The following is a 25,696-nucleotide window of genomic DNA, read 5'->3' on the forward strand; positions in this document are numbered from 1 at the left end:
TGTGCTTCTTGTTTCTTTTTCCGAATAAGCTCTTGTGCTCTTCTTCATGTCAGCTGGTGTTGTTTTGTGTTTCAGGGAAGACCAGGCACCAAAGGCATGCCAGGGGAGAGAGGGGAGCAGGGCCTGAGAGGAGACCCAGTGAGTTACTGTTTATGCCCAGCGATCTCACTTGTTGATGATATACAGTAACTGCACAATAAGCCACATTCTCTTCATTTGAAAGTTTTAAATTCTATAAATTGAGGTGCTTCTTTGTAATGATTGGATCAATTATTTGTACACTTGTACATTTGTACAGGCTGCAAGGCTGGGCCAGGTAGTCCTGTGTATAGCTGGTTGCGCTGGATGCTGTGTTAAAACCTGATGTTTGAGACTTTGAATTTGTTTTGTAAGTCATTGAAAAGTTAGTCATTGTTGTCTTGTGTCACCCTGACCCTCCTTGTCTTACCTCTGGCCTCCACTTTCTTTGTAATCACCTGAGTGCTTCTCTCTAAGGCACACTCTCTAATTGCACGAGTTTCAATAATAAAGCTGACGTGCCTGAGCAAACTGTCACAATAGTTTTAGAAGTCTGCTGGTAAGACGGAATGTTCCCCATATAAACCAGTAAATGGTTGTTGAGTTTTCAAAGTGCTAGATTTTTCTTTTTTTACCAAATGTATCTGATTACAGTGAAATAACAGCACTTAGGTTACTACCCTGCCAAATGTGCTCAGCCTGTAATTTATTTGAGTTTTATGGATGCATTTACAAGAGACATTAAAGGTCATCTGTAGCATCTCAGCTGCCTTTTGAGTTTTAAGGCTCAAACTGTGTTGTTCTTGTTTTCTTTGTTACACATCCTGAATCTCAATTTCAAATGATGAATAACACATCTGTGCAGCAGAAATGTAATCTGTCTTTTACCACAAGCCAGATGACATCACTGCCTCTGGTGTCCGTTTCTCTGACACTCAAAGCAAATAGGTATTTCTCAAACAAAACACTCTCTTCTTTCAATTACCTGAAATCCCTTTCGAGTGCTGCCCTGTGAAATAGTGAAATTTCAGAATCTGAACTCTGCATTCAAGTGGAAAACTAATTCTTAAAATTTGAGAATGCTGTCCCCCACTCTGCTTGATATTGCTGAACACATTACTCCTGTCACAGCTGTTTATGCAAAGGTAACATTGAGGATGAATTTTTTAATAGTATTAACTTTCCTGTGAATCATGGTCAATTTTGACTTAAGGAAGTGAATGAAGACCACTGTCACAGTATATCCCAAAATGCTATTGCGTGTCAGGTCTGGCCTATCTGGTAAAAGGCTCTACAGCTTGGAAACAAACTAAGATTCTAACGTCTGCTCTATCTTCATCTGCAAATTATTGTTTTTGTGTCTCATACAAAATGATTATTTTTTTTCTTAAAGCCCCAGATGATCTGTTTGATGATAACAAGATAAAGTGTTGTGCTGAGACAATGGGCCTTTATGGAGCTTAAAGAGCCTAACTCTTAAGTATTGAAGAGAATCAGTGGTGTAGTCAATCCCCTTGAGCAGCATAAAAATGTAAAACTTGGACCAGCCTATCATGCTGAGCTGCAATAAAACCTACTTCGTCATTAAAGTCAGGAATCCCAGTACACAATTAATTATGCATTAATTTGGACTTAAGATCTTTTCTGATTTTATTTTCAATCCGTGGACGTTGGTATATAAAATATATAAATAACATGAATAAATCAGACCCTTTCTTGGTTTCTCTTCTTGGATAAACTGTTCTGACGCTGCTCTAGTTGCTATAGGAGAGCCTTGCTTTCGAGCATGTTGGTAACTCGGGTAACAAATGTCCGTGGTCCTGCCAGCTTCGGCCAAGGGGCGCTAGCTGTGAGGCTGTGCCTCTTCCTCAGTGAGGTGTCTGACCCTGTTCCCTCGGTCCTGCTGCTCAGCTCCTGCAGCTGGAGACGGCGCGCCATCTTCGGGGAGCCGTTGGCTTCCTCCGCAGAGCCCTGCCGTTCAGCTCCTATGACCTTCCAGACAACTGGCTGTAGGCAGCAAGAGCTTTACAAACCATTAAATCTCCCACCGTCACCTGGCCCGTTGTCTTCCAGGAACGGGTCAGGTGACTGAGGGCAATGCGACTTTCCCCTCAGCTTTCTGGGTAATGTAGTTCAGGCCAGAGAAGCCATCTTGCCTGCAGCTGCTGTCTCTACCCACTCTTAATAGGAGGCCCCATCTTTATGTACAGTCATTATAGTGTGTTTATATGATTATAGTGTTTGGTTATACTGACCCTAATGTCTCTAGCAAAATCTGACACACAGAGCTAAATATTATCAGTCTGTAATTAACGTGTAATAGCATATTAGTCTGATCACTTTATAATTTGTTTTTTCAGAAACATTGTGGAAGGTCTTAACCTCTACTCATATTTCATTTCATCATTGCAGGGGGTTACTTGCTGGGACAGCAGCGTGTCTGGTGAGAAAGGGCAGAGTGGGCAAGTTGGCACCCCGGTATGTGAAACAGACCTTCTTACAACAGCTGCTCTTGAATAACTGCACAGTCCTTGGCAACGGCGCTGTGACGTCTCCATGAATCGAAGCAGATGAACACTGTTTGGGAAAGTTAGGGGGAACTGTAGGTTAAAAGCTCCTGGCTGATGTGATTCGAGCTGCATTTCTGATCCAAATTTATTTTTACCTGCCAGTTTTCTCGCTGCTGGTAATGTCTGGCACGTTTCAGAAATAGGGAGGATAAAAGTAAGTTGACTTTTCACTGTAAACGGAGAGTCTGATGTGCATGGCTCACATACTGTAAACACAAACTCTTGCTTCAGCTGGACGTCGAAGCAGTGCCGACCAACACTGAGACCAGGGGATATTCCCAGATTGTAGAGATCAGCAAGCTCCCAGGGCCTTCGCACACAACAGCACTGACATAGTGTCTTTTATCTGATTAGAAGACTGTGAATCAGAAGCCCTACGACAACTCCTTCACTCCCTCTATCACCCCCTCCTCAAGAAGCTATCAGCCAACTTTGTCCAATATGTCAAAACTTATCAGACAGAAAAATGAATAGATAAGAATTTCTTCAGTGCTTTTGCATTTACAGTAATTGAATTACACTGTCATTCGAGTAAACACAATTATTATCCTCAAATTACATTATTTTTAAATGCATTGCAATTCAACCACATGTAATTATTATTATTAAATGCATTGTAGTTGAAGTAATTTTGTCATTATTGCAATACAAGCAGGATCAAATTGCCAAATATTTTTTCATTCTGCAGCATCTTTCATTTCACCTTCAGAAGAATATTGATGTTTATGTCTAAGCAAGAATTTGCAAATATAGAGTGAGGGCAAGCTGTAGTGCTATGTACATTATATAGTATTACATTACTTTATATTCGGCGTTAAAAATACAGTTTAAGGCAGCCCTTTACAATCTATATTTGTAAGTGATGTGAAATGTACTGGCTCACAGTCATTTCTTGAGTGGTGTATGGGGTCAGACCACTGATTTGAATTTCCCATCTGACACACAGCACAGTGCGCCCAGTCCACACAGCCCACACCCACGATTCTTGTGCCAAACCGCTTCTTCTAAATGCCTGGCTCCTGTTCACAAGGCGTTTGAGTGGTCTTGACAGTCCCAGGGATTGATGCCAGTGTGACACTCTCAGACGTGTTAGAGTAGCTTTCTGCAACGAGTAGCTGACCCTACCCCTGCTGGGACTAGACGCCGGTCACCCATGGGCTCCGAGCACGCACAGCGCCACTCCACACCCCGCAGAGCCTTACACTACCTGGAGTTCAAGGGGATGCGATGTCACAGCTGTAGCTCGCTCAGCACACTGAGACCTGCTACATTTCCTGGACTGTACGGAGTACTGAAAGTAATTTACATTTACTTCCACAGGGGGTGAACCTTTAATCAAAAAAAATCCAAGGATTGTGAAAGATGTGTGACTGGCCTCACTATATGACTTGGTTGTTTATTTTCTGGTCTGTTTGGTTTTGATTTTTAAAGGGAGATTCTGGGATTGATGGGGGGCCTGGAGAAAAAGGAAGTCCTGGAAAAACAGTAAGACACGTTTCAATACGTATGTGTAGATTAAGCAGTAATTGGGAATGATGCACACCGTTCCTCTAATTGTCTCCTAGAAGAACATATTCCACAGTTAGTACCTTCAGTGTGGCTGTGCTACTGTATATTGACACATGGGTTTGTTCAGACCCGACCAGGGTTCGAATGAAAAACTGACCTGGAAGACTAAGCAACACTTAGGGGAAAAAAAAAAGTTTCATAAAAGATTATATAAAATTAACTGTTAATAGTTATTTTGTAAGCTAATTTGTGAGCTTTCTGCCAGCAGGAACAATTTATCTCAAACCTGTTTTGCTCGTGCAAGTGATGCGGAGATCATGGATTCCCTTCGTGTTTCTGAACAGCTGTAATAGCCAACAGCTCTGCTGCTCAAAAAATTAAGGAAGCTTCCAGAAAAACCTAAGATCTCACTTCAGCTTGGTCCCAAATCATGGGTTCCTAATGAATTACATGATAAATAATAGATAATAGATGGCTTATTGACTTCGAGGACTAAACAAATTGTTTTGCAAATTAAGCTAAAAATGAAAAAGTATTTTCCCCCCAAATACAATATTATACATACGTAAGGAACTTGCTGCAGTCGATTCCTGGCAGCTGAACAATTCTCAAAAGGCAGCTAAGAAAGAGGCTAACTGGAAAGGATACAGCACTCATGCTTGTAACTTACTGGGAAGAGTAGAGGTCAAGGCCTGGATAGCAAGAAAAATCTTTCAGATGGGGGTTCCTCATAAATTGTGATGTGAAAAAAATTATAATGCTCAGTAAAAGGCTCATCCCTAATAACACCTGGGTATTTTGAATAACGTGGCTAGGAAAATGTTTTTTGGATAAATGACCTTTGGGATCTCTAAGGAAGACGAGATATTACTGCATATTCTCATGCAAGTCAGTCGTGTGTGAAAGAGAAAGCTGTTTTGAATGTAGACTTGACCTGCATATAAAACAAATACAAAAACAGAAAAAGATTAGAGGTTGTCATTTGATGAATATGTTGTTCTGGCTTCAACAACAGTTTGCATTGCTTCATAAGAAATTTAAATATTTTGCCGCTCTTGATCTTAAACACAAATACCCATTTTAATTCTTCTGCAGCCTTAACAATATTGAATCATTTTCTTTCTGATTTTCTCTCCATATAATTGTTCAGTTATCAAGAGAAATAAATCATTTAGTTATAGAAATTTAAAAATTCTAGTGAACCTTACTTTAATCAAACATTAGTTTAATACAACTTAGCAAATACTAATCAATTCCTACATTTTGCATTTATAATTGAAAATTATGAATGGCATGTTAATAGATCTTTAGCTAAACTTATTAAAAATATGTTTGTTTAATTTTCTTGTACGAGATTTAATCTATCCTTTCCAAAATAACCAGACTTAATCACATTATGAACTTGTGATTAATTTTTCCTGTCACTCCCCCAGCCTTTTCTAAACTTTACAAGAAGACATGCGCATAGATCAGATCAAAGAGAAGCTGGCTGTCACCATCTGGAGTGAAATTTTAAAGATGTGTCTTAAAAAATCATTTTAAAACTTTCAAGCCTATCAAAAAAATGTTTAGTCATTGTAGAGTAATTTTCTAGTTTATCCACTGTATAAATAATTAGAAGGAACAAGGAAAGATTTATTCCGTTCTGAAAAGAGAAGGAAAGAAACACAATGTTTCAGCTGTGGAGCCTTCTTCGGATGTCCCAAGGCTCCACAGCTGAAACGTGTTTCTTTTCTTCTCTTTTCAGCATGGAATAAACCTTTACTTGTTCTTTTGCGGCCTTTGCATGCTGATGCAGCTCCCTGTTTAAATAATTAAAATATTTAATTTCATTCAGCAGTTGCGAATGAAAAGGTTGTAAAGATGTATAATGTAATTTGTTTAATACTTTCAGGGCTCCGCGGGTCACAGGGGACAATTAGGAGAAAAGGTACTGTACAGTCTTTTCAAAGATTATTCTATCTTTCAAAAACTCTGTAATGATAAAATGATCATCTTTAATAGGCTAATTCAGTCTTTTTACTTACCCATAACCCATCCATTTTCTAACCATTTCATCCTATCCCAGCAAGCAATGGGTGCAAGGCAGGATACGCCACAGGTCACACAGAGACACAAACACAGGGCCTGTTTTCCCTGAAGCCAATTATCCTGCAGTGTACAGTAGGAGGAAACAGGAGCGCTCGGAGGAAGCCCACACGAACACGGGGCGAAAACAAACTCAACACAGATAGCACCCCAGGAATTGATCCCAGGGCCCCAGTGCCATGAGGCGGCAACGCTAACCACTGCCCCTTGGTACCGCCCTAATAATCCATACCATATAAATATGCCTAACACCTATAAAAAACACTGAACTCAAAGTTCTTTAGATGCGTGAAAGGCACATTACACAAAATTAAAGAGGAGGACATCCCGAAAACGAAGTAGCTTGAAAGTACTGTGGCGTTGCGCGGCGGCGTGCCCAGCGCGGAGACGAAGCCCTGGAAGGAGGGCGATGCTGGGCCTCTGTAGTCCAGCTGTTCTGGATACTAGAGGATGGGCCGCAGCTGGGCGGGTCCAATAAAGGCACACTGGTCACCCCCGGAAGGGACGAGCAGGGACACCCCCGGCGGGGGAAGATTATTTTCACCGGCAGTCCCAGAGGGGATTGTACCCACGTACAATTATGAATAGTTATTTTTCTTTTTTTTATCCTTTTTTTTTTTGCCCGTCCTACCGCCTATTTTCACCAAGGCAGGCAGACCTTTTTCAACACACACACACTGAGTTTTTATTTTGTTTTACGCACCCCGTTAACATCCGGTCTTGTCAACGCTGTGCTGGCGGCCCTTCTTTTTGCTTTCTGTTTCATTGTTTGTGTTATTTTTGGGCAGAGACGTTTTACTGCCGCTCGCCGTGACTCCGCCCACCTCCACACTGTCACGGCACTTTGTGGCTAGATTGAAAAAACAATCTTGAAAGGCATGCTCAAAAAGCACGTTGGTTAAAACCGATCTTTCGGAAAGCTAGACTTCGAAGCACTTGACGGGGCTGAAATCCTGATTCACTTTAAGATGGTGATCCAGAGCTTTAGGGCACAAGAAAAAAAGGCCCTGTCGCCCACAGAGTGTAGATAAACACTGGGAACACACATTAAACCAGAGTAACGTTTTATAGGCCCTGGCATGTCCGCCGCCGTTTATAAGAACTGGCGGCATCACCTGAGCTCGTAGAGTTTGTTATATTAAGCACTGAAGGAGCAAAATGCAAACAGACAAGAGCAAAATAAAATAAAGGTTATGGGGTCCAACAAGAGGAAAGCAGGTTTCATATGCTGTTCGCTGAGGCACACAGGGGTTAGATGGGTAAAGTGAGAAAGACATCAAGGCCAATCGAAGCCAATCAAAGAAAGACGCACGAAAATTGCGGTGTCAGATGCTGTCAGGCTTGGATGTGTCAAAGAAATGTTCTAGAAATGTTTTGCGTAAATGTGACGAGACGGGCAAGATGACAGGACAATTAGGCTGTAGCACTTGATTTGTGGTGGGAAAAAAACGTCTAGGATTAATTAGATTATTCTCAATTATATGAGACAAATAGCCATATCTAGCACTTACCAACGCATAGTCCACCATAAAAAACAAATTAATAAATACATATTATCATTTCATTTTAAAGATAAATTTGGGAGTCCTTGGAGGAAGAGGTACTTTGGAAAAGTAACTTCCTAGGCTTGAAAGCATTTGTGATTTTGGATGTTGTCTATACTAATATACTGTTAATTTCCGAATTAAAGTGTGGACTTAGCATGGACTAAATACACAGTTCAGTATTTCAGCAAGTTTACACATTTACTGTATATCTAGCCATACTATTAGCACAGTGAGTCAAACTGTAGTTACTGGGAACAAGATATAATAATTTAAAATCCACATTGGTTTCAGTTCACTGCAAATTATATGGAAAAATCTACACATTAACCTTTTCCCTTGGATAAAAAGTCTTGGGAATGGTAGACATTTTGCCAGCCACAACATTCTACTTTTGGATTTGAAAGTGTGCTGACCATAAATTGAGAGGTCTTTACAGGTTGTTGGTCCAAGAAAAAATTATTTGCAGTAGGTCTGCCTGGAAGCTTGTTTTATTACAAATTATTCTGGCACATGGAGGATAGCCAGCTGTTTTGCTCTACTCTCCTAATAGCGGTGCTTAACTGTGTCCTACCTCCCTAAAGAAAACAGCTTTTAGTTCAAAAAGCTTAGCATGACTTGGATGCACCCTAATGATGACTGGAAGCCTTGACTCACCATGTACAGTGCACTAATACATTGCACTAAATATATGGCCTGGTTGCAAAGCGTCAGATTCTCCTTTAAATCCAAGAAACATTTCCACCGTAGCCAATATGGCCAGTCATCTAAAATGGGCATACAATTTTTTGGACATTATTTATAAACAAGCATAAGGTCAAATACAGAATGGTGTTCTAAACAGAAGATTTCTAGTCTTCCCAACATCCTCTCCCCTGAACAGGAATCTCTAACTGCTAAGCTCCCCCTTTGCACTGCTCTCTCCCTCCATCCCATCATCACTCTTGAAGCAGCTCCCTGGCTCATTCCTCTTTAGGAGAATGGGGGTCTTTTTTCGCTTCATTCTTGTGGGCAGGCTGCTGTTCTCTCATCCAGGCCAGTTACATCACATTAACTTTAATACATTAATCTTTATGTTGTACTCATTAGGCTAATACTAAGCTAATTGAGCTAATACTACCGTACTGTGTGAAAGTTTTGGTGTTCTGATGTTAAACATCCTGCTGGAACACAGAGCAGTTTGAGTCCAACCAGCTTCTTTCACAGCCTCAAAGTTCTCTATCACCGAGTCAGGGCACAGCAATGGAGACTCGGGGAAAGCACACACTGCAGCCCTGCAGTGTGCATTCACAGGTGGTGTCCCCGCGGCACACTTTCCAAACACACATTAACACACCCTCCACCTCTGTGAAGGCTTTGTAAAAAATAAATCCCAAGCATTTAATAAAATGAAAAATAGACTTCTGCCAAAAATGAACCTACGCATTCACTCCAGATTTACAGATATCACTCTAAACTGTAGACTTTGAATTGACTGTGCTCACAACCACACACATAGCCAGAACACAGACACTGTACAGTACACATGTACGCATCATGTGCCCTTAACTTTGATTTGATTTCAGTAATGAAATGATTACTTTAAGGTTAATCTGCTTATTTAGAATTACATTTCATGTTTCATTTCAACTGATTCTTTTATTCAAGATACATTCCAAGATTTCAAGCATTTTTGTGAATGCACTAAATAGCATTTTAAATAATCTACAAAATGTGATGGCATTGTGACCGCTTACGAATATATATATTTGAAGGACTGAAATGTTTTCTTTCTAAAATCTGCACTCAGGGCAACAAGGGAAGTCCTGGCTCATCTGGTCCTATAGGCGAAAGAGGAATAAGAGGTCCTCAGGTTTGTACAACTTCCTGTATTAATCTGACTATCCAACTTTTGAAGATCACCCTTTTGAAGATCGCGTTTTTGCCTTCTGGTAATGGAAACCAGTGTGTATAGTGCTGCTAGCACTGGTGTTTGCCATAAGAAATACAGTCACAGCTGCTGCAGAGAGCTCTGACCTTTTATCGATTAACTGAGCTTCTCTGGTCACGTATGTACAAGTAGGTCTAAACTCCAAAGTTCATGGCTCTATTTTTGCTTTTTTTAACTTTAGAATGTTTTAATTTGTTTTAAATGAGACATTATCATTTTTTTTTTTGCCATTCTAGGTACAGTAAGTTTCATGAACTGCTCCTGTACATTAGGAATGATATCCTGGTAGTCTGTGCGACTAGGGACAACAGCAAGAGGCTCCCAGCAGGGCTGACCTGTCCACCTGTAGCTATGGATTCCATTGCTGATAGGGGGCGCTGTGTGGTTCAGGGCTGGTCACAAGCCTGGCTAACAGTGAGCGGATGAGGGGCAAGATTCACCCCTCATGTTGCTTTATACATTACCCTGTCAATGCTGACCCTACATTACTCATTGTCCAGGTTGCATGGCAAGGACAAAGGAGTGGTCTGTAGGTCCCTTAATCTTGACAGACATCAGGTGTAAAAATCATTGCTTCGTCACCCCAGAGACATTTTGAAGAGCATATGAGAAAAATTAGATAAACAGTGGTTGAACGCCACCAATGTCCCGTAAGGTCAAGAACTACTTTGTGCTTTTTTCAGGGACTTAAAGGAGATGTTGGAGAAAATGGACCCCCTGGAGAGAATGGACCAAAGGGGCCACAGGTCAGAGGGCTTGATACTCATTGTCTTCTCACTGATTTTACACCCTTTAGAGTATCCTCTGTAATTCCCCAGGTGCATCCAAGCACGTAAAACAATCTAGAATCTTCTCAGTCTGCTGGTTGAAGCTTTTAATGCTGAATCTATGCTGTGGTCCCGCGTATACATTTCAGAAAACATTCTACTTTTTAAAAAGTTTAGAATATCCTGATACAAGGAGAGACACCACAGAGGTTCGAGACTTTATTTATTCATCATTAAGAAAAAGCTTAGAAGGGCATCCTGGGAAAAGGGTAAGGGTGCTGGAGAGCAGGTTGAGCTCTGTCACTGGCCCACTGTGACTGGGATTCCCCAAGCTGTGGTTTAGAAGAGGCTGGGTAGTGACGAACAGTCACCATTTACATGAAGAAGACAGACGTTCCTTAACAAAAATATTAGATTTCCTTGAGCAGTCGACATCTGAACTGGACACCACCAGTGCTTTTGATATAAGATAGTTAAATTCCTCAAAGAGTAACATTAAGTGAAGTTAACTCATAAACTGGAAGTTGTGAGAATCTGAGGTTGAATGAGCACCCAAAATGAAAATGTATTCATGCTCAGAAGAGCTCTGAGCAAGAGGGCAGCTTCAGATGAGATAATTAATAAAATACCACAGGGGGGTTTAAATGAAGGATGCAGACTTTGGTACAGGCAGTTCATGATGCTACAATACAAGGTCAGGAGGCAATTACTGTGTGAGCAGTAAGAAAACTTAGACGCTATGAAGGACTGTGCAAATACCTGGCACATGGAGATCACACTGACGAGTGCTGACAACTTGAAGCAGCACAGGAGTCTGTTTCATTACTGTGTGTGGGACTAGACAAACTCATCAGCTACTGTATGTGACCTATTTGTTGGTAGGGTGCTCCTGGGAAGCAAGGCCCAGAGGGAAGTAAAGGAGATGCTGGGGAGAGGGGCAGAAAAGTAAGTGTTTCTCTTCCTTATCATTGTACTAACATGTACGAATTCACTCAAGGCAATCTTTCTGTTGGCCGGGCCTATAAAATCGAACTCTGCTGTGTGTTTTTTCAAAGCAAGAGTCTGCAGTAATCTCCCTCCCATCTCACTCCCAATGATACTGCAAACAAACCAAGTCGCTTTGTGTTAAAGCACTTCAATTTCATGTTTAGCTGTGAAGTAAAATAAGGTGGGGACAGTGCCTGTTCATAGGAGCATGTTTGTATGTGTTTCGGGTACTGCTCCTTCAGCCAAGATTTAGAGGAAGTCAAGACTATCTGCACGTTAATGTATTTTTTAGGACTTTACATTTGTCCTTGTGAATGTTGCATGAAAGGTTCGTGTTTACAAACGAGTTGTTAATGTATTTTTCTTTCTTGAGAGGACTATGTAACATGCACCCCGTCTTTTGATGCAGCTGGTCTGGAGCACTCGGAGGTAGTGGGTCGAATCTGGGATTAGAAAGCATGCACGTCCATTATTTGGAATATGCTTTTACTTAGTGGTCACTTGTGGTCAACCTCTTCAATAATTTTATCTTAGTATCACACCTGTCTTCACAGTGTAATAAAGGTAATCATCGAAGGCAGGATATAGCAAGTAAAGACAGCTGTGATGAAATATTTTGCAGTGCCAATTTGTGACAGCTTGCAAAGAAAGCATTGCATCCATTTGTACTAACAGGTAGTGTTAACACGATGTCATTACCAACACTGATTTAAATATCCCGTAGAAGAGCAAACCATTACACAGGCTTCATGACAGCTTTCAGGAAAAATCACGCTTACTTATCCTTACCTGATGTGTACTACAGCTGCGCATGTGCTGTCTAGCAGGAACAAAACATGCCCTGAAGCAAGGGCCCATTCCCCCTCACAAGACATTCAGAATTCTTCCCCCAGCTCATTAAAAGAAAACATTGTTACTAAAAGATCTTAGTATGACTCACATCTAATCTAATAGGTGTGGATCCTGTTGCTGGAGGTTTTAGCAGTGCAACTGTCCATTATGGAACAAAGTGACAAGAAAAGTTGCTTGTAGGGCCAAATTCTTTTTTGGGGGGAGGACAATAGGAATTTGTGCATTCTACTTCTTCACACCTGACGAAGGCTCCACAGCCGAAACGTTGTGCTTCTTTTCTTCTCTATTCAGCGTGGAGTAAACCTTTACTTCTTCCTTTGCAGCTTATGCATGCTGACACAGCTCGCAACAGTACTTGAACTTTTAGATTATCCGGTACTTGTTAATGTCAGAAGAGGCTGGGGCAGACAGGATGCCCTTTATTTCTCACCCTGCACTTCCCGCACTGTTGCCAAAGACAGTGTTTCTGTATTGCTGCCATTGCAGTGGCCGTGGAAAAGGTGTTTTTCTCACATCGCCTTTTAAAAGCTTGTTGATTGTGGCTGTTTAAGACGCCACACCTCAAAAGTTCTTAACAAAATGCTGCATTTGCTGCTCGCTGTGTTGCATGTCATTGTTATAGCTGAGAAACCTCACTTGAGCAAACTCCCCCCTATTTCTGTGGCTTCTTACAAGGATGTCTCGAATTAATTACTCATAGCTGCAAGGACAAATTTTCTTGCATCCTTAAATCTCTCAGTTATTACAGCATTTGTACAGTCCATCTTCAAAGTCTACCAAATCCCTGTGAGGCTTTACTTCATCTGGCTTTTTGTTCTTTCCAAGTGAAGAAAGAAAGGAGGGGGGAAGATTGCAAAACGGAAAGATAGCATGCCCCACGACGCTCGGAGAATCGCCAGAAAGATCTCGGCATACTAAGCATGACATGTCAGAAACTCAATAAAGCTTTTAATATAAAGCAATCATCCTATGAAATATAAAGAGGGTACTGTTTTCCTTCCAGGAGAGCTAGCAGCTAGGATTTAAATTCCATGTAATCAGTATCTGATAAATTAAATGTAGCAGATGTCACTGTGAGGGTTTTGAGCATGCTAAAGGGCTTGAATGCTTCCATCTGTTTAACCTTTCTAAATTTGAGAAAATAGTTGGTACAGATGGCGTTGTTAATTTACTAAGATCTATTTAAAAGTGAGTAGATATCTGTCATCCGATTTATAAAACATACATTTAAAATCTGAATTTCCATAAATTAAACATAATATGAGGTGAACAGGGTTATGAATAACTTATCATTCTTTAAACTGAAGTCCTATTATTGGACTGAAGTTCATACTGTATACAGTCAGAAAAGAGCTCCTTATGTTTTCAGGTTATGTACTCAATGTACTACGTTGTCTCGTGGGTTTTTGTGCATTTTGTTCGGTTAATTGTTTTCCTCCTCATTTGCTTTTACCTGCATTTCTTTCATCACTAGTCTGCTCTGTTTTTCTTTTGCTGTCCTTCAGCATTTCAGACTTCAGCAGAGCTCTAGAAGGAGCTGAGCTCCTGCATTTTGCAGCAAACAATGAATCTAAAATCGAAATCTAATCTAAGATTATCTAAGAAACTCTCATCTAAAATGAGAGAGATATGAACCTTTCACCACTCTGAGGAAAAGCAACAGAATACCAGAATATTAAAAAGTCAATAATAATCATTATTATTATTAGCATTTTTTTTATAATAATCACCGCATTTTTAATTCAAATATAGTTTCCTTTTTTAGCAAGATTTGTAAGCTCAATTGCTCTCCAGGGAGAGGTGGAGTTAAGAGTGTGTAGTAACTCGCGTTTAAAGATGTCCTTCTCGTGTCTGTATAACAGGGCGAACCAGGAGAGCCAGGCTTGAAAGGAGAGACTGGTCCAGTTGGCCCCAGAGGAGACCAGGTTGAGCTTCAATTTCTACAATTCAAACTGTCACATCAGGGAAACTGAATCCACTGGGGAAATGGTGCTACAGATAATGCATAGTAATTCTTGGTATTTATATAGACAGCTTCACCCGAGAGAGTCTAAAACACCCCCTAGGAGGTGCCTGGCGGCCATTAGGCCCAGCACCCCCACTAGACAGAAGATCCGGTGGAAAAGAGGAACATTTCTGCACTCATGTAATTGAGGGGGATTTTCTTGGGTAGGTCAGGTTGAGAAAGCATACAGTGTCATTATTGAGCTTAACACCCCTACTCTTCTGAACGGTGCCATGAGCTCTTTAATGAATAAGCAGTTAGGACTTTAATTTCCCAGTGTCCTACAGTACTGCGTTCCTTGTCCTTGTCACCCTGATGGAACACCTACTTCGACCATCTTACTTGCTGTGTCTTTTGAGATCCGATGAGATCAGACCAGAAGCTGATGACATTGCATTCCAAAGCAACTTACAGAGATTTAAATTAACTGTATGTTTTTTTGCCTTACAAGTCATGGCATCCGTGTACACACTTGGTCTAGTTGTATATCAGGATATTGCTGCTTTACAACAATGTACCTTGTCTGTGGGTGAATGAGTTGGATGGACTCCTCTCCTCTGTAATCCCTCTCGTGTTCTTATGTACGACAGCAGACTCCCCACAGTGCATCTGAACCCAGAGCCGCCAGTCAGGAGTCCAGAATGCTAACCTCTGCTCTGTACTGCCGCACTGACAAGAACATTTCAAAGACCGAGGATGTTGTTTAATACTTGTTCTAAACCTACATTGCAAACCAGAGCTCCAGGGTGTTCTTATGATATACATTTACTTTGTGAAAAGCGTTATATTTTGAAGATTGATTGAAAGTGTATTATTGCATTTGGACAATACAGTAAAGATTTATCCCAACTTATGTGTAAACAGCTGTTATTCAGTTTCTTCAGAACACCACCATATATTTGGAAATATTTGTTTTTATCTTTCGAGATTGAAGTTTGCCATGCCAAAGTTTAAAATGCAAACAAAACCCAAAGACTCGGAAGAGCCCACTTAAATAACAAACCCCTACAATGCCTCCAACACAATCAGATTTGAATGTTCTTCACCATGGATGGCTAATAGGACACCAGGCAATGCCTAAAGCCTGTTATTGTCTCTCGATTTGATCTCATTTACTGTATGTCCTGATAAAATACGTGTGGAAGAAACTAGAGAGCAATGCCCAGTACAGTTCTGTCTGTTTTACAGGGTGAAGACGGGAAAGATAAATTTGGAGTTCCCGGCAAAGCAGGGAAAAAAGTAAATATATGATAAGATTGGTGTTATTTTATGCCGATTCTCTTAAGAAAATAAACACATGAATTAACCACTCTTGTTTTTCCAAAACAGGGGGATATAGGATTCCAGGGATTTCCAGGAATGCAGGTATTGTACTTAAACATATGAATGTATTTCAGCTTTTCCAAAAGAACACTGTGGACTTCTTTTCTCCTGTGCTTCACGGCCCGGCCTATTAATCTCATGTGTTTGTCATTTAGGGCGCAGTTGGTGACAAAGGAGAAAAAGGAGACAATGGGCCGAAGGGGATCCGAGGAAAGAGGGTGAGTGTCAGTGGGCGGCGTGTAAGAAATGATAAATACCACTCTGCTCTCTCGCACTCCCTGTTGGGTTCTTAAAAGCCAGTTCGTGGGAACGTCTTTGCATCTGATAGGACCGAGTTTAATTGGCAAGTGCACTAGACTCGATCTGAGATTTGAGTGGCATGAAGATGTAAAGATGCTTGTGCTGCTGAAAATCACATGGGACACTGCCCTGCGACAGGTTTCTCATGTTGCATAGGTGAGGCTCAAATCGTTGTCCGTTCTATCTGCTGTAGACGCAAACCCATAACCTAAGAAAGGGGGGACATTTTTCATTTTTTACGAATATGCAAAGATAAAGGCTAAAAACAGGAATTTCAGGGTAAAACTTGGAGAGTTTGGAACCCTTCAATGAACACCTTTCACTGTTTGAGTCCTGCACTGATACATGAAGCATTAAGCATTAATCGAGATGTTTATTAATTAAGGAAAACATTGGATTGGTTTCAGTGAGGTGCACACACACCATAACACTTCAGGACTCAGTGACCTTTAGTGACTGAGGGAGCGATTGACAGTCCCCTACAGTGAAGGCTGTTTTGGTGAGACAGCATGATAAGGATTGAATGATGCTTTGGAATATTTAGGGGGACGGGGGACCTCCTGGTCTTCAAGGCGATCCAGGGATCCCAGGATATCAAGGACCAAAGGTAAGAAAGATAAACAACAGGGTTTTTTTTAATTAGTGTGCCATAACATACATCTGTTGTGCAGTGAAAATCATGATGGAGTCACGCATATCAAAAAGTATTGGTTCTGTCCTTCTTATTTTGCCAAAAAAAAACAAAAGAAAAGGGATAAGATGTGTGTGCATTTTCTCTCCACAGTGCTGGAAAAAATGGGAATCAATCAAATGAAAAGTTCTAGCCATTCAGGGTATGGTTAAGATTGTGTAACAGTAAAGTTTGGTGGTGTTTCCAAGTACTGTTGCTCAATCAGATGATTTCTTTCATGAAAGGAGTTATACAGAGTTGAGCCCTGGAGAAGGAATGCGTTAGGATCGCAGTATTAAGGTGAAGAATGGTCACAACTGAAATCTGGAACTCAAAGGGGTATTTGTTGTTGTAAAAAGAAAAAGCGAAATTGTGCCTCTCTAGATGAGTAGAATCCTTGTTATGTGTTTTGATAAATTTCCCTTTCCTTTATTCTACGTGTGATTGTGAATTGTTTTGTTTCCTTTTAGGGGCTTAAGGGACAGAGAGGAGAACAGTCAATGCCAGTATGTAGCTTTTTTGTTGCGTCTGTATGCATTCAACTTGGTATCACAGACCACTTCTAATGAGGTTCTCTGTTCTTTCACTTGTTTCAATTTAGAAATGTGACCTTATCAATTACATACGTGCAAACTCTGGTAAGTGCTTGTCAATCGTTCGTGTTAAACATTGATGTTTCGTGTTGTATTCATACAGTTGCATGCTGGCTGCACATGCTACAACCTGCGGAGTTTCTGTTTATAGATTTTACAGTATACAGGACACAGCACTTATGGATAAACATCTGCTAACATAAGAATTTTATATATATGAATGCAGAAAGCATGGAATGTGTTGTGCACCCAAAGGGTCAGAGGAGTGAGGACAGGATGAGTAAAATTGTTCTGGATCCTCAGACAGTAAATTACATTTTTTTGTGCACAGTGCAGTGATCCAGGCAGAGTGAAATATGTCGTGCCTGAGGACTGCCAATTTTATTTTACAATACTGTAAAATCAAGCATCTAGCTCATAAACATGAAAAGCTCAGAGTGTTAGTCTGCATCTTAGCCAGACCAACTCGAAACGAGGAGCTTTGGAGAGATGGTGTGAAAAAAGGAAGACCAGGGAGGACAACCTGTATAGGTACATTGTAGAAAATACACATTTTAATGTAAGACTTTGCGTTTTCAAGCAAACATTCCATACAAAGAAATATTATACTGGTGAATATGTGTAAAGCAGCCACTGAAAGGAATTCTAGAGTGAAACTTACAACAAATTTAATATCATCCATTCGGTTGATTAATATACTCATTAAGCAAGGCAACAATTACTGGATTATCATCTGTTTGTAAAGTACAAAGGACAAGCAGATCCTATGGAAACAGCTGCTACTGCATGTGCACCTGTATTTACAGTAGGGTGCAGAATACAAGTGTAGACAGAAAAAAATGTAAGGAAGTCTGTTTTCAGGGTATCAGATTAAAGGGGAGCTTTTTTTAGATGCACTATTTCCAAAATTTCTCTGGACCTGTTGGATTATGTACCTTGTGGCTTCGACAAACCAGGACAAGGTTTGGGAGTTGTGTATATTGGCTGACGAAGTTTGAGTAGTTAGCTGCTTTGGCTGCAAAGGAACAGGTAAAAGCTAATTCAGGGCTGAGAGGAAAAGAGGACGGCCTACACACCTGAAGAAGGCTCCATAGCCACAGTGCTACAATGTGGGTCTTTTCTGTTCCTTTCAGCCTGGATTAAACCTTCACCTGTTCCTGTGCATTGGCTGGCTCTGTACTTGCACTCTTTACCTGCACTTGTATTATTAAATAAAGATGTTGTTTGTTCTATGTCATCCATGTGTTTCACGATTAGAGTAATTATTCAGAATAATTGTTATTCTGTAACATTATGAATACAGAAGTATTTAAATCATGTCTGCAAATGTTTGCATTGTTCTAAATGTTCCTGATGAGGACTTTTTTGTTACGTTTTAGGAGGTAGGCTGTTAAACCCTAAAATATTTTTGAATTGGGAGTAATCTTGTTAATTATTTATTGTGTAGAACAATATGCAATGACTGCGCTGCCTTTTGTAATGTGTGGTTTCTGGTTTGAAGTTGTTCTAGATTGCAGTTAGTCAAACAACAACAAAAAAAAAACAAAGAAGAAAAAGTTGATTAAATAAATATCAGTCCTGCAATTGTTCCACTTTAGTTTATGTAAAATAAAAAGGCCATGCCATCATTACGTCTAATTTCTTTGTTGTTTTGTTTTTCAGCATGCGCATCAGGTAAGATTGCTTTCCTCTTTCGTATCCCTCACACAATATGGAAGCACAGGCTGAACATAAGCACGCTAATCATTCCGATAACATTGCGTTGAACTGTGGCTTCGCCTGTTCATTTATATTTGGAAAACACTGCCGCCCTGGAAGGGGACTCCACTCATCGTCAAATCATACTCAGACATACCATGGGTGTATGCATATGTACATATGTTTTATTATTTGTACTTAATGTAAGTATGAGTTGAGTTTGAATGCGAAACCATCTTGCCGTCTGCTACTGTATACCTAGAATATACTTTAACTTCTATTTAATGCCTCAGCTTTTTCTTGCCTTGTTCCAGGGAGAAGCGATTGTCCAGTCTATCCCACGGATCTGGTGATTGCGATCGACATGTCAACTGAGGTGACGCCAAAAGCATTCAATAAAATGAGGAACATAGCTTCTCTGGTCCTGGATGACCTCTTCATCAGCGAAAGCAACTGCCCGATAGGAGCCCGTGTCGCTGTCCTGTCCTACAGCTCTAATGTGAAGCAGTTGATACGCTTTGCAGACTACCGCAAGAAAAAGCTCCTCCTGGAGGCCATCAAAAACATCGCCTTCCAGCGCTCCGGCAGTCCGCGAGATATCGGTGCCGCCATGAGCTACACGGCAAGACACATTTTCAAACGCACGCGGATGGGGGCTCTCGTAAAGAGAATGGCTGTCTTCCTGACAGACGGGTCTTCCAAAAACACAGAATCGGTACACACGGGCGTTTTGGAGTTAAACGCCATGGGCATCACTACAGTGGTCATTGCGTCTCGGAAACTTCCTAATCTTCAGAAGGCCTTCTCGGTAAGACACATATTTGGGGAAACATGAGTTTCTTATTTTCTCAGCTTCTGCTCGGTGAAGGAGTAAGCAGTTTTCCGAGACCAGGAATGACAGGAACGTTAGAAAGTCTTGATTGACTGTGTTGATAGTTTTATTCCTTGAGCTCTTTGGAAGTGATGTTAGTCACTGAGCTGATGGGTGGATGAGCTCCTGAGGAAAAAACACTCCACACAGTAGGTTTGAATGAATGAATTGTAAAGGACGAAACTATTCAACTCATTGCTGTAAAAATTTTTAATTTTAAAATCGTTTTTAAAATAATTTTGTCTGTTTCTTTACTGCAATGCTGAAAGGTTGAGCCTAGCAATTTTGAGGTGGTCATCATACAAGAGCAGAATCCGAAAAGGGCTTTGTCCGAAGTGCGGCAGTGTTACTTTTGCTATGGTGAGTCCATAAACCAGGAGCAGTATTCTTACAGGGTGTTTAAAAATAGATATGTTCGTGCCTGAAAATCTCACTTTTGCGAAGGATTAAGGCTATGAGCACTGAACCTTTTAAACGTGGGAGTGGACTAAAAGACTCTGAATCTACGACGTGTGCTAATTTGAAGCTCTATGTGGGGGGGCAAAAAAATACCTCTGCCAAAGACTGACAAGAAAATTCATCTTTCGTGTTTTCCTTTCGCGTAGATGAGTGCAGTCCAGACCCAGCCTGTAACAGGCAACAGGGCGGGCCCCCTGTCATCACCCAGGAGGTGGACGTGGCTTTCCTGCTCGACGGCTCCCATCAGATGGGCGGCGATGAATTCGAAAGGGCGGCGGACTTCCTCCATGCCGTGCTGGATTACTTTGCCGTCGGCGACGAGCTCCACCCTTCCACGAGACTGGCTCTCTTCCAGTCGAGCACCGGCCTGGATCCCATCCGCGTGATCTTCGGCTTCCCCGGCCGCGACAGTCTGTCGCAGATGAAGAGGAAAGTCCGACAGGAACTCCACCACCTGCAGAGCTCGTCTGGTGTCGGGAGCTCCTTGCAGTGGATCGTTAACAACTTCTTCACGGAAGCTGCCCGTCCCAGACGTGCCAAAGTGATATTCACCATTCTAGGCGGGAGGTCCGAGCTTTCGTTGAGGGAGAAACTGAAAGAGGTGTCCCTCAAGGCCAAGTGCCAGGGGATCGTCCTCTTTACACTAGCGTTTGGGAGGGGTGCCGGCGATGCCGAGGTGGAGCAACTGTCCGCCCTTCCTGTGAGTCAGCACTCATGCCATGTGGGAAGGGTTGTGGAGCCGGACATTGAATATGCACTGAAGTTCACCTGGACGTTCTTCCGTCAGCTGGCAGGTGAGCGCGAGAACTTCCTTCGCTTCCATCCCCTTCCTGATGCCACAGGGCACAGCCAGTCGCGAGACGGGCTGGTTTTACCCCGCTGATGATGTGTAGCTGCAACAGTAACCCTGCTCAGTACGAGAGGGGCCGCAGGTTCAGACATCTGGTGCGTCTGCTTGGCTGAGGAGCCAATGGTGCGAAGCTACCATCTGTGGGATCGTGACTGAACGCCTCTAAGTCACAGTCCCCCCTGAATGGCATACTGGCATACTCACACTACAAAATGTTTGATTGATCTGGTCCCCTGTAACTTGTTTTTAGACTATTTTTTTTTTACCAATGGTATACCAATATGTAATATTCACCCAAGTACACCCAAGAATATGTAGTATTCACACAAGTACTCATGAGATTGACACTAGACTTTTAAAATATCTTTGTTTTTAATTTTTCCATGAAAGGACTGAGGATGACTGACAAAAATAATAGGAACAAGCCAAGTAAGCATTTCATATAGTATTCGTTTTTTTCTTCAGCATACTCTTGATTAGGACACTGGTTCTGTCACGATCTCAAAAAACAGTTTTAAAAAACTGTTTTTATGGTGTCAACATACGGTGCAATATGAAAGCCTACAGTATAGCATGAAAGCTGTTCCCCGAGGGCACACGCAAAGACACACGCACACTCGGGCTGTCACGTTTGCTCGAACTGACCTACCAGGAAACCCACAAGCACACTGGGAGAACAAGCACACAAACTCCAAACTCCACGCAGACAGCACCCCAGGTCTGGAACTGACCCCTAGGCCCCAGAGCTGTGAGGCAGCAGTGCTGACCCCTGAGCCACTGTGCCCTCCCATATTTACTGTTGGATCTGTTTCATTTAACTGTATTGGAGCCCACCCCTTGACCCTGAATTGGAAAAAGTGATTAGAAAAAAGAGATTTTGAGCCCCAGATTTTGTTTTTCAGAACTGTGGTGCCTGTGCAGAGCAGACTGTTTCTACATGCTTTCCCTTCTCTTATTTTCTTTCTCTAAAGGGATTTGTCTAAAGTATTTCATGAACGAATCCTGAAAAACATACCCCCATTTTAATTTTCCACTTTTACACACAAACTGAGCCACAGTTTAAAGATGTTGTAAACAATAACTTTTTTCATTTGTTTCTTGTTTCTTTGTAGAAAAAATCAATATGTATCCTCATAAAAGTCTTGCACCTCAATGTAGAAAGCTTAATGTCCAGCTACAGCCACAAGGTGATGATGCACAGGTCTTCTCAGCAGAAAGGTAGTTTCTCATCATTTTAACAGAAAACAGCATTTACCCTCTACATGGGTTGAACCTTAATCTGAACTCAGATAATTAAATTCACAAAAAGTATTAATAATATACTTCGTTTTTGAGGAAAACTGAAAAATTAAACTTTAAATACTTTAAAGTTGAGGAAACTAAACAAATGGAATAACCTGTTAGGCAAGCTGTCAGTTAAAAAGTATTTTTGGCACAATAAATGTAATATTACCACCCAGTCATAATGGTGTGTCATGCTGTTTTCAGCACAATTCCTATGACTGAAGAACAGCAGAACAAAAGCAAGGATTTTAAGAAAAACAGAACTGTAACACAAACATCACCTCCCATTCCTGGTGAGTATACAAGACTTTTTAAATTCATATTTAAAGTTTATACTGGGTGATTGTCAATTAACCTGCATTTTCACCTACTGTTAATATTCTGCATAAATGTTACATTATTGTGTAACTCTATGTACTGTATGTGATGCATCTCTAGCAGTCGTTTATCACAGTTGTAATATTAGAATTAGGAGATTAGAGGATTAGTGATTAGGAGTAGTTCTCCCGATTATACCTACTTTTGTTAGATCAAGAGTTAGATCTTCCGTTTTGAACTTCTTCCATAATTATTTGTTTTCTGCAGATCGCTGCTTACTGACAGTTGAGTATGGTACAACTTGCAAAGGACTTCAAAGGATAAGGTGGTATTACAACAAAAGTAGAAAGAACTGTTTGCCGTTCTGGTATGGTGGCTGTTTTGGGAATGAAAACCGATTTATTTCAAGGGAAATGTGCCTTAGGATATGTACTTCACAAGACGTTAAAATTAAAATGTAAAAATGACAAATCTGCCCAGCAGGAAAAAAAGGTGATCCTTGAAGAAAATTGGAAAAATGTGACCACCGAACATGAAATTGTCAACATTAATGATTTCTAATGAGGTTTCAGACAAAGGAGTGGTTATGTATCTGTAGCCTAGTAAACCTGTTAAAAAAGCAGTACCTCCTCAAAAAAATGTGCGCTGTTGTACACAAAATGTCATAGACAAAGTAATTCTTCCCTTCATGATCTTCCAATATCTTCCAAACAACAGTTATAAATACTGAACATTATGCCATAAGTGGGAAGTTCAGTTTAATTGTCCTTCTGTGATGAAGTAAAAGTCTGACATTAACATTTAATATTTTTACTTATATTACACAGTAAGAAACCATAATTTTTACTTATTTAGGACTTTTGTTTATTAAGACCTTCACTAACATTAAAAAAATCATTAACTTTTTATTTAAAACAACATACAGTTAAAGATACTCCTTTTAGTTCTGTAAGAGGAAACGCTAGCCATGTACAGGAAATTCGTTCAAAAGCTCCAACATGAATTCACTTTGTATGGTGAATTAGGGTTGACTGGTCTCTGACTAGTCACAGCTGGGGATAGAGGAGAGACATTGAAAATGGTAACCAGCAACAGCACAGAATTTCAGCCGTTTCTCAGGCACTCAGAGTTTACCGTTATCATAACTGCTTACCCTGTTCTGCCTGGATGTTTCTTTCCACACGTGTCTGTGTACAGCTAAGGGTGTGTATGTTCACCCTTCTGAGTCCATGTGGTGTGCTGGGTCAGCTGCTGCCTAACACCAAGGAAGGGCCGGATAGAATCAATATTTCTGTGTTCTGTAGAACAAACATTTCTAACTCCTGATAACTGTGCAGTGCAAAACACCGAAATAAGCAAAGTCTTTCCTAGTGTGAGGTGCTGCTGCTTCAACCATATTGGTCAACCCTGATACGGTGCTAAAAGTAATGTTGGGAAATGTTTTTTTTATGGATTGTGTCCTGTACAAAGTTCAGAGCCAAGACACAGACACAGTTCCTAACTCAGATTGTCTTCTACACGTAGACACAGCCGTGCACTTTTGAACATGAAAATCCCTGACCCCAGTCTGATTAGTGGCTCAGTTGGTTAAAAGCCCCTGTGTGGATGTGCAGAGTAAGTCCAGCTGGCGCCAAGTGTGGCTTCCGGTCCGGACCTCGTCCCTGATTGCTAGCAACAGCTTACAGTTGCTGATGAGTCTTCCAGTGTTGGTCACAGTGGATTTAGCTGGAGACTGTGAAGGCCACCTTCAGAACATGGAGCAATTCAGGAGTTGTTAAATGAAATGTAATGTTTTAGGGGAAAATTTAAAATGCATTTTAAAAAAAGTCTTTGTGATATATATATATACTGTATATCAACTCCAGTTACCTACTTTTAAGTGATTTTGAGTTTGTGAAATACAGTTTTTGAATGTTAACAAAATGCTGCAGCCCATCTTAATGTTCAATGCACTAAATTAAAATACCTGTTGGTCATTTACATAAAAATGTACATAATGGATACGTACAAGACAATAGATTAATGCCTATGTTTCTTCACAAAAATAAAATTAATCTAACTAAAGAAGCATGTATTTTGCAAGAAAGTCAAGTATAAGTGGATGGTTTTTTTTTGGCGGGGGGGGTGAAAATATGATTTTTCTATATATTAGCAAATTTTAAAGAGATAACATCACAACTTTGTGAACTAAAAGGATGATAAATATTAAATAATGTGTCCCAGAGCTCTTATCAGATCTTTGTCATACAACCAGTAAAAAGAAACAACTGAAGAGAAAATACATGCATAATTAAGAACACACCGAACACTGGGAAGAACTTTAAGCAATACCCACCTGCCTAAATATTTTTTTAGCAGCTGAAGGATGTTTATGCCACTGCATGAACACTGGAATCCACACAACCAGAAGGCTCTTCCACCCAGAAAACATTTAGCCAATGATTTACCAGAGACGGACAGGATATGAACTAACAGTCTATGGAGATTTACTTATTCCTGTTCACAGCTAAAAAATGTTTTTAGATTAGAGTTTTTAACTCCATTCTAAGTTGCTGAAGTTCTCCTTCTAAAGACTCTTGAATAATAGTTTTTCATGAGAACATGTGGGACTTATCTGTACACAGCTGGAGGTTTCCAGTACTTCCAAGAGAGGCTTTGGGCCTTTATCTTCTCCACATGCGTGTAACATTCCTATTGTCCTCTGCTCTAACGATTCTTTCCAAAATTACTCAATCCTCTGCTTAAACACATACGTCAATTAAGGACACCTTCAGATGAATACAAAATTTAACAGAAATAAACAAAGGCAAGAGCAAATAAGGGTCAAAGAAAAATGGAAATCAAATCAGGCAGCAGAAATTCACAACAATGTTCACAGGGCTGGGGTGCATCCGCATCAGTAAAACCCAACCATAAAGGAGATCGAGGAAGAGGAGAGATACTGACACTGGGATTCACACACCTATAAACATTTCCAGTAATTTAACATTAAATGCAATAACTTTCAACACTAAGATGAAGTTACTAAATAGAAGCTGCAAATCTTTTAAAACGTGCTTA

The 25,696-nt window shown here is 40.7% G+C and overlaps 1 protein-coding gene across 2 annotated transcripts in view; it reads left to right on the forward strand.

Moving 5' to 3' along the window:
- Nucleotides 1–24,703, forward strand: part of LOC148651609 (collagen alpha-6(VI) chain-like) — a 58,515-nt gene extending 33,812 nt beyond the window's left edge. For both annotated transcript variants that reach the window (XM_088602148.1, XM_088602150.1), the window contains exons 19-39: nucleotides 76–138; nucleotides 2,431–2,496; nucleotides 4,020–4,073; nucleotides 5,992–6,027; nucleotides 9,519–9,581; nucleotides 10,343–10,405; nucleotides 11,309–11,371; nucleotides 14,128–14,190; nucleotides 15,459–15,509; nucleotides 15,600–15,635; nucleotides 15,749–15,811; nucleotides 16,438–16,500; nucleotides 17,034–17,069; nucleotides 17,165–17,201; nucleotides 18,819–18,830; nucleotides 19,169–19,662; nucleotides 19,995–20,085; nucleotides 20,331–20,978; nucleotides 22,147–22,252; nucleotides 22,523–22,611; nucleotides 22,904–24,703. In XM_088602148.1, the coding sequence (XP_088458274.1) occupies nucleotides 76–138; nucleotides 2,431–2,496; nucleotides 4,020–4,073; nucleotides 5,992–6,027; nucleotides 9,519–9,581; nucleotides 10,343–10,405; nucleotides 11,309–11,371; nucleotides 14,128–14,190; nucleotides 15,459–15,509; nucleotides 15,600–15,635; nucleotides 15,749–15,811; nucleotides 16,438–16,500; nucleotides 17,034–17,069; nucleotides 17,165–17,201; nucleotides 18,819–18,830; nucleotides 19,169–19,662; nucleotides 19,995–20,085; nucleotides 20,331–20,978; nucleotides 22,147–22,252; nucleotides 22,523–22,611; nucleotides 22,904–23,097 (2,391 nt within the window). In that variant the 3' untranslated portion in view covers nucleotides 23,098–24,703. The remainder of the gene's footprint in view (nucleotides 1–75; nucleotides 139–2,430; nucleotides 2,497–4,019; nucleotides 4,074–5,991; nucleotides 6,028–9,518; nucleotides 9,582–10,342; nucleotides 10,406–11,308; nucleotides 11,372–14,127; nucleotides 14,191–15,458; nucleotides 15,510–15,599; nucleotides 15,636–15,748; nucleotides 15,812–16,437; nucleotides 16,501–17,033; nucleotides 17,070–17,164; nucleotides 17,202–18,818; nucleotides 18,831–19,168; nucleotides 19,663–19,994; nucleotides 20,086–20,330; nucleotides 20,979–22,146; nucleotides 22,253–22,522; nucleotides 22,612–22,903) is intronic.
- Nucleotides 24,704–25,696: the final 993 nt, after the last annotated feature.

This window comes from Lepisosteus platostomus, chromosome 12 (genome assembly GCF_059453375.1).
Source record: "Lepisosteus platostomus isolate fLepPlt1 chromosome 12, fLepPlt1.hap1, whole genome shotgun sequence".
NCBI classification, from domain to species: domain Eukaryota; kingdom Metazoa; phylum Chordata; class Actinopteri; order Semionotiformes; family Lepisosteidae; genus Lepisosteus; species Lepisosteus platostomus.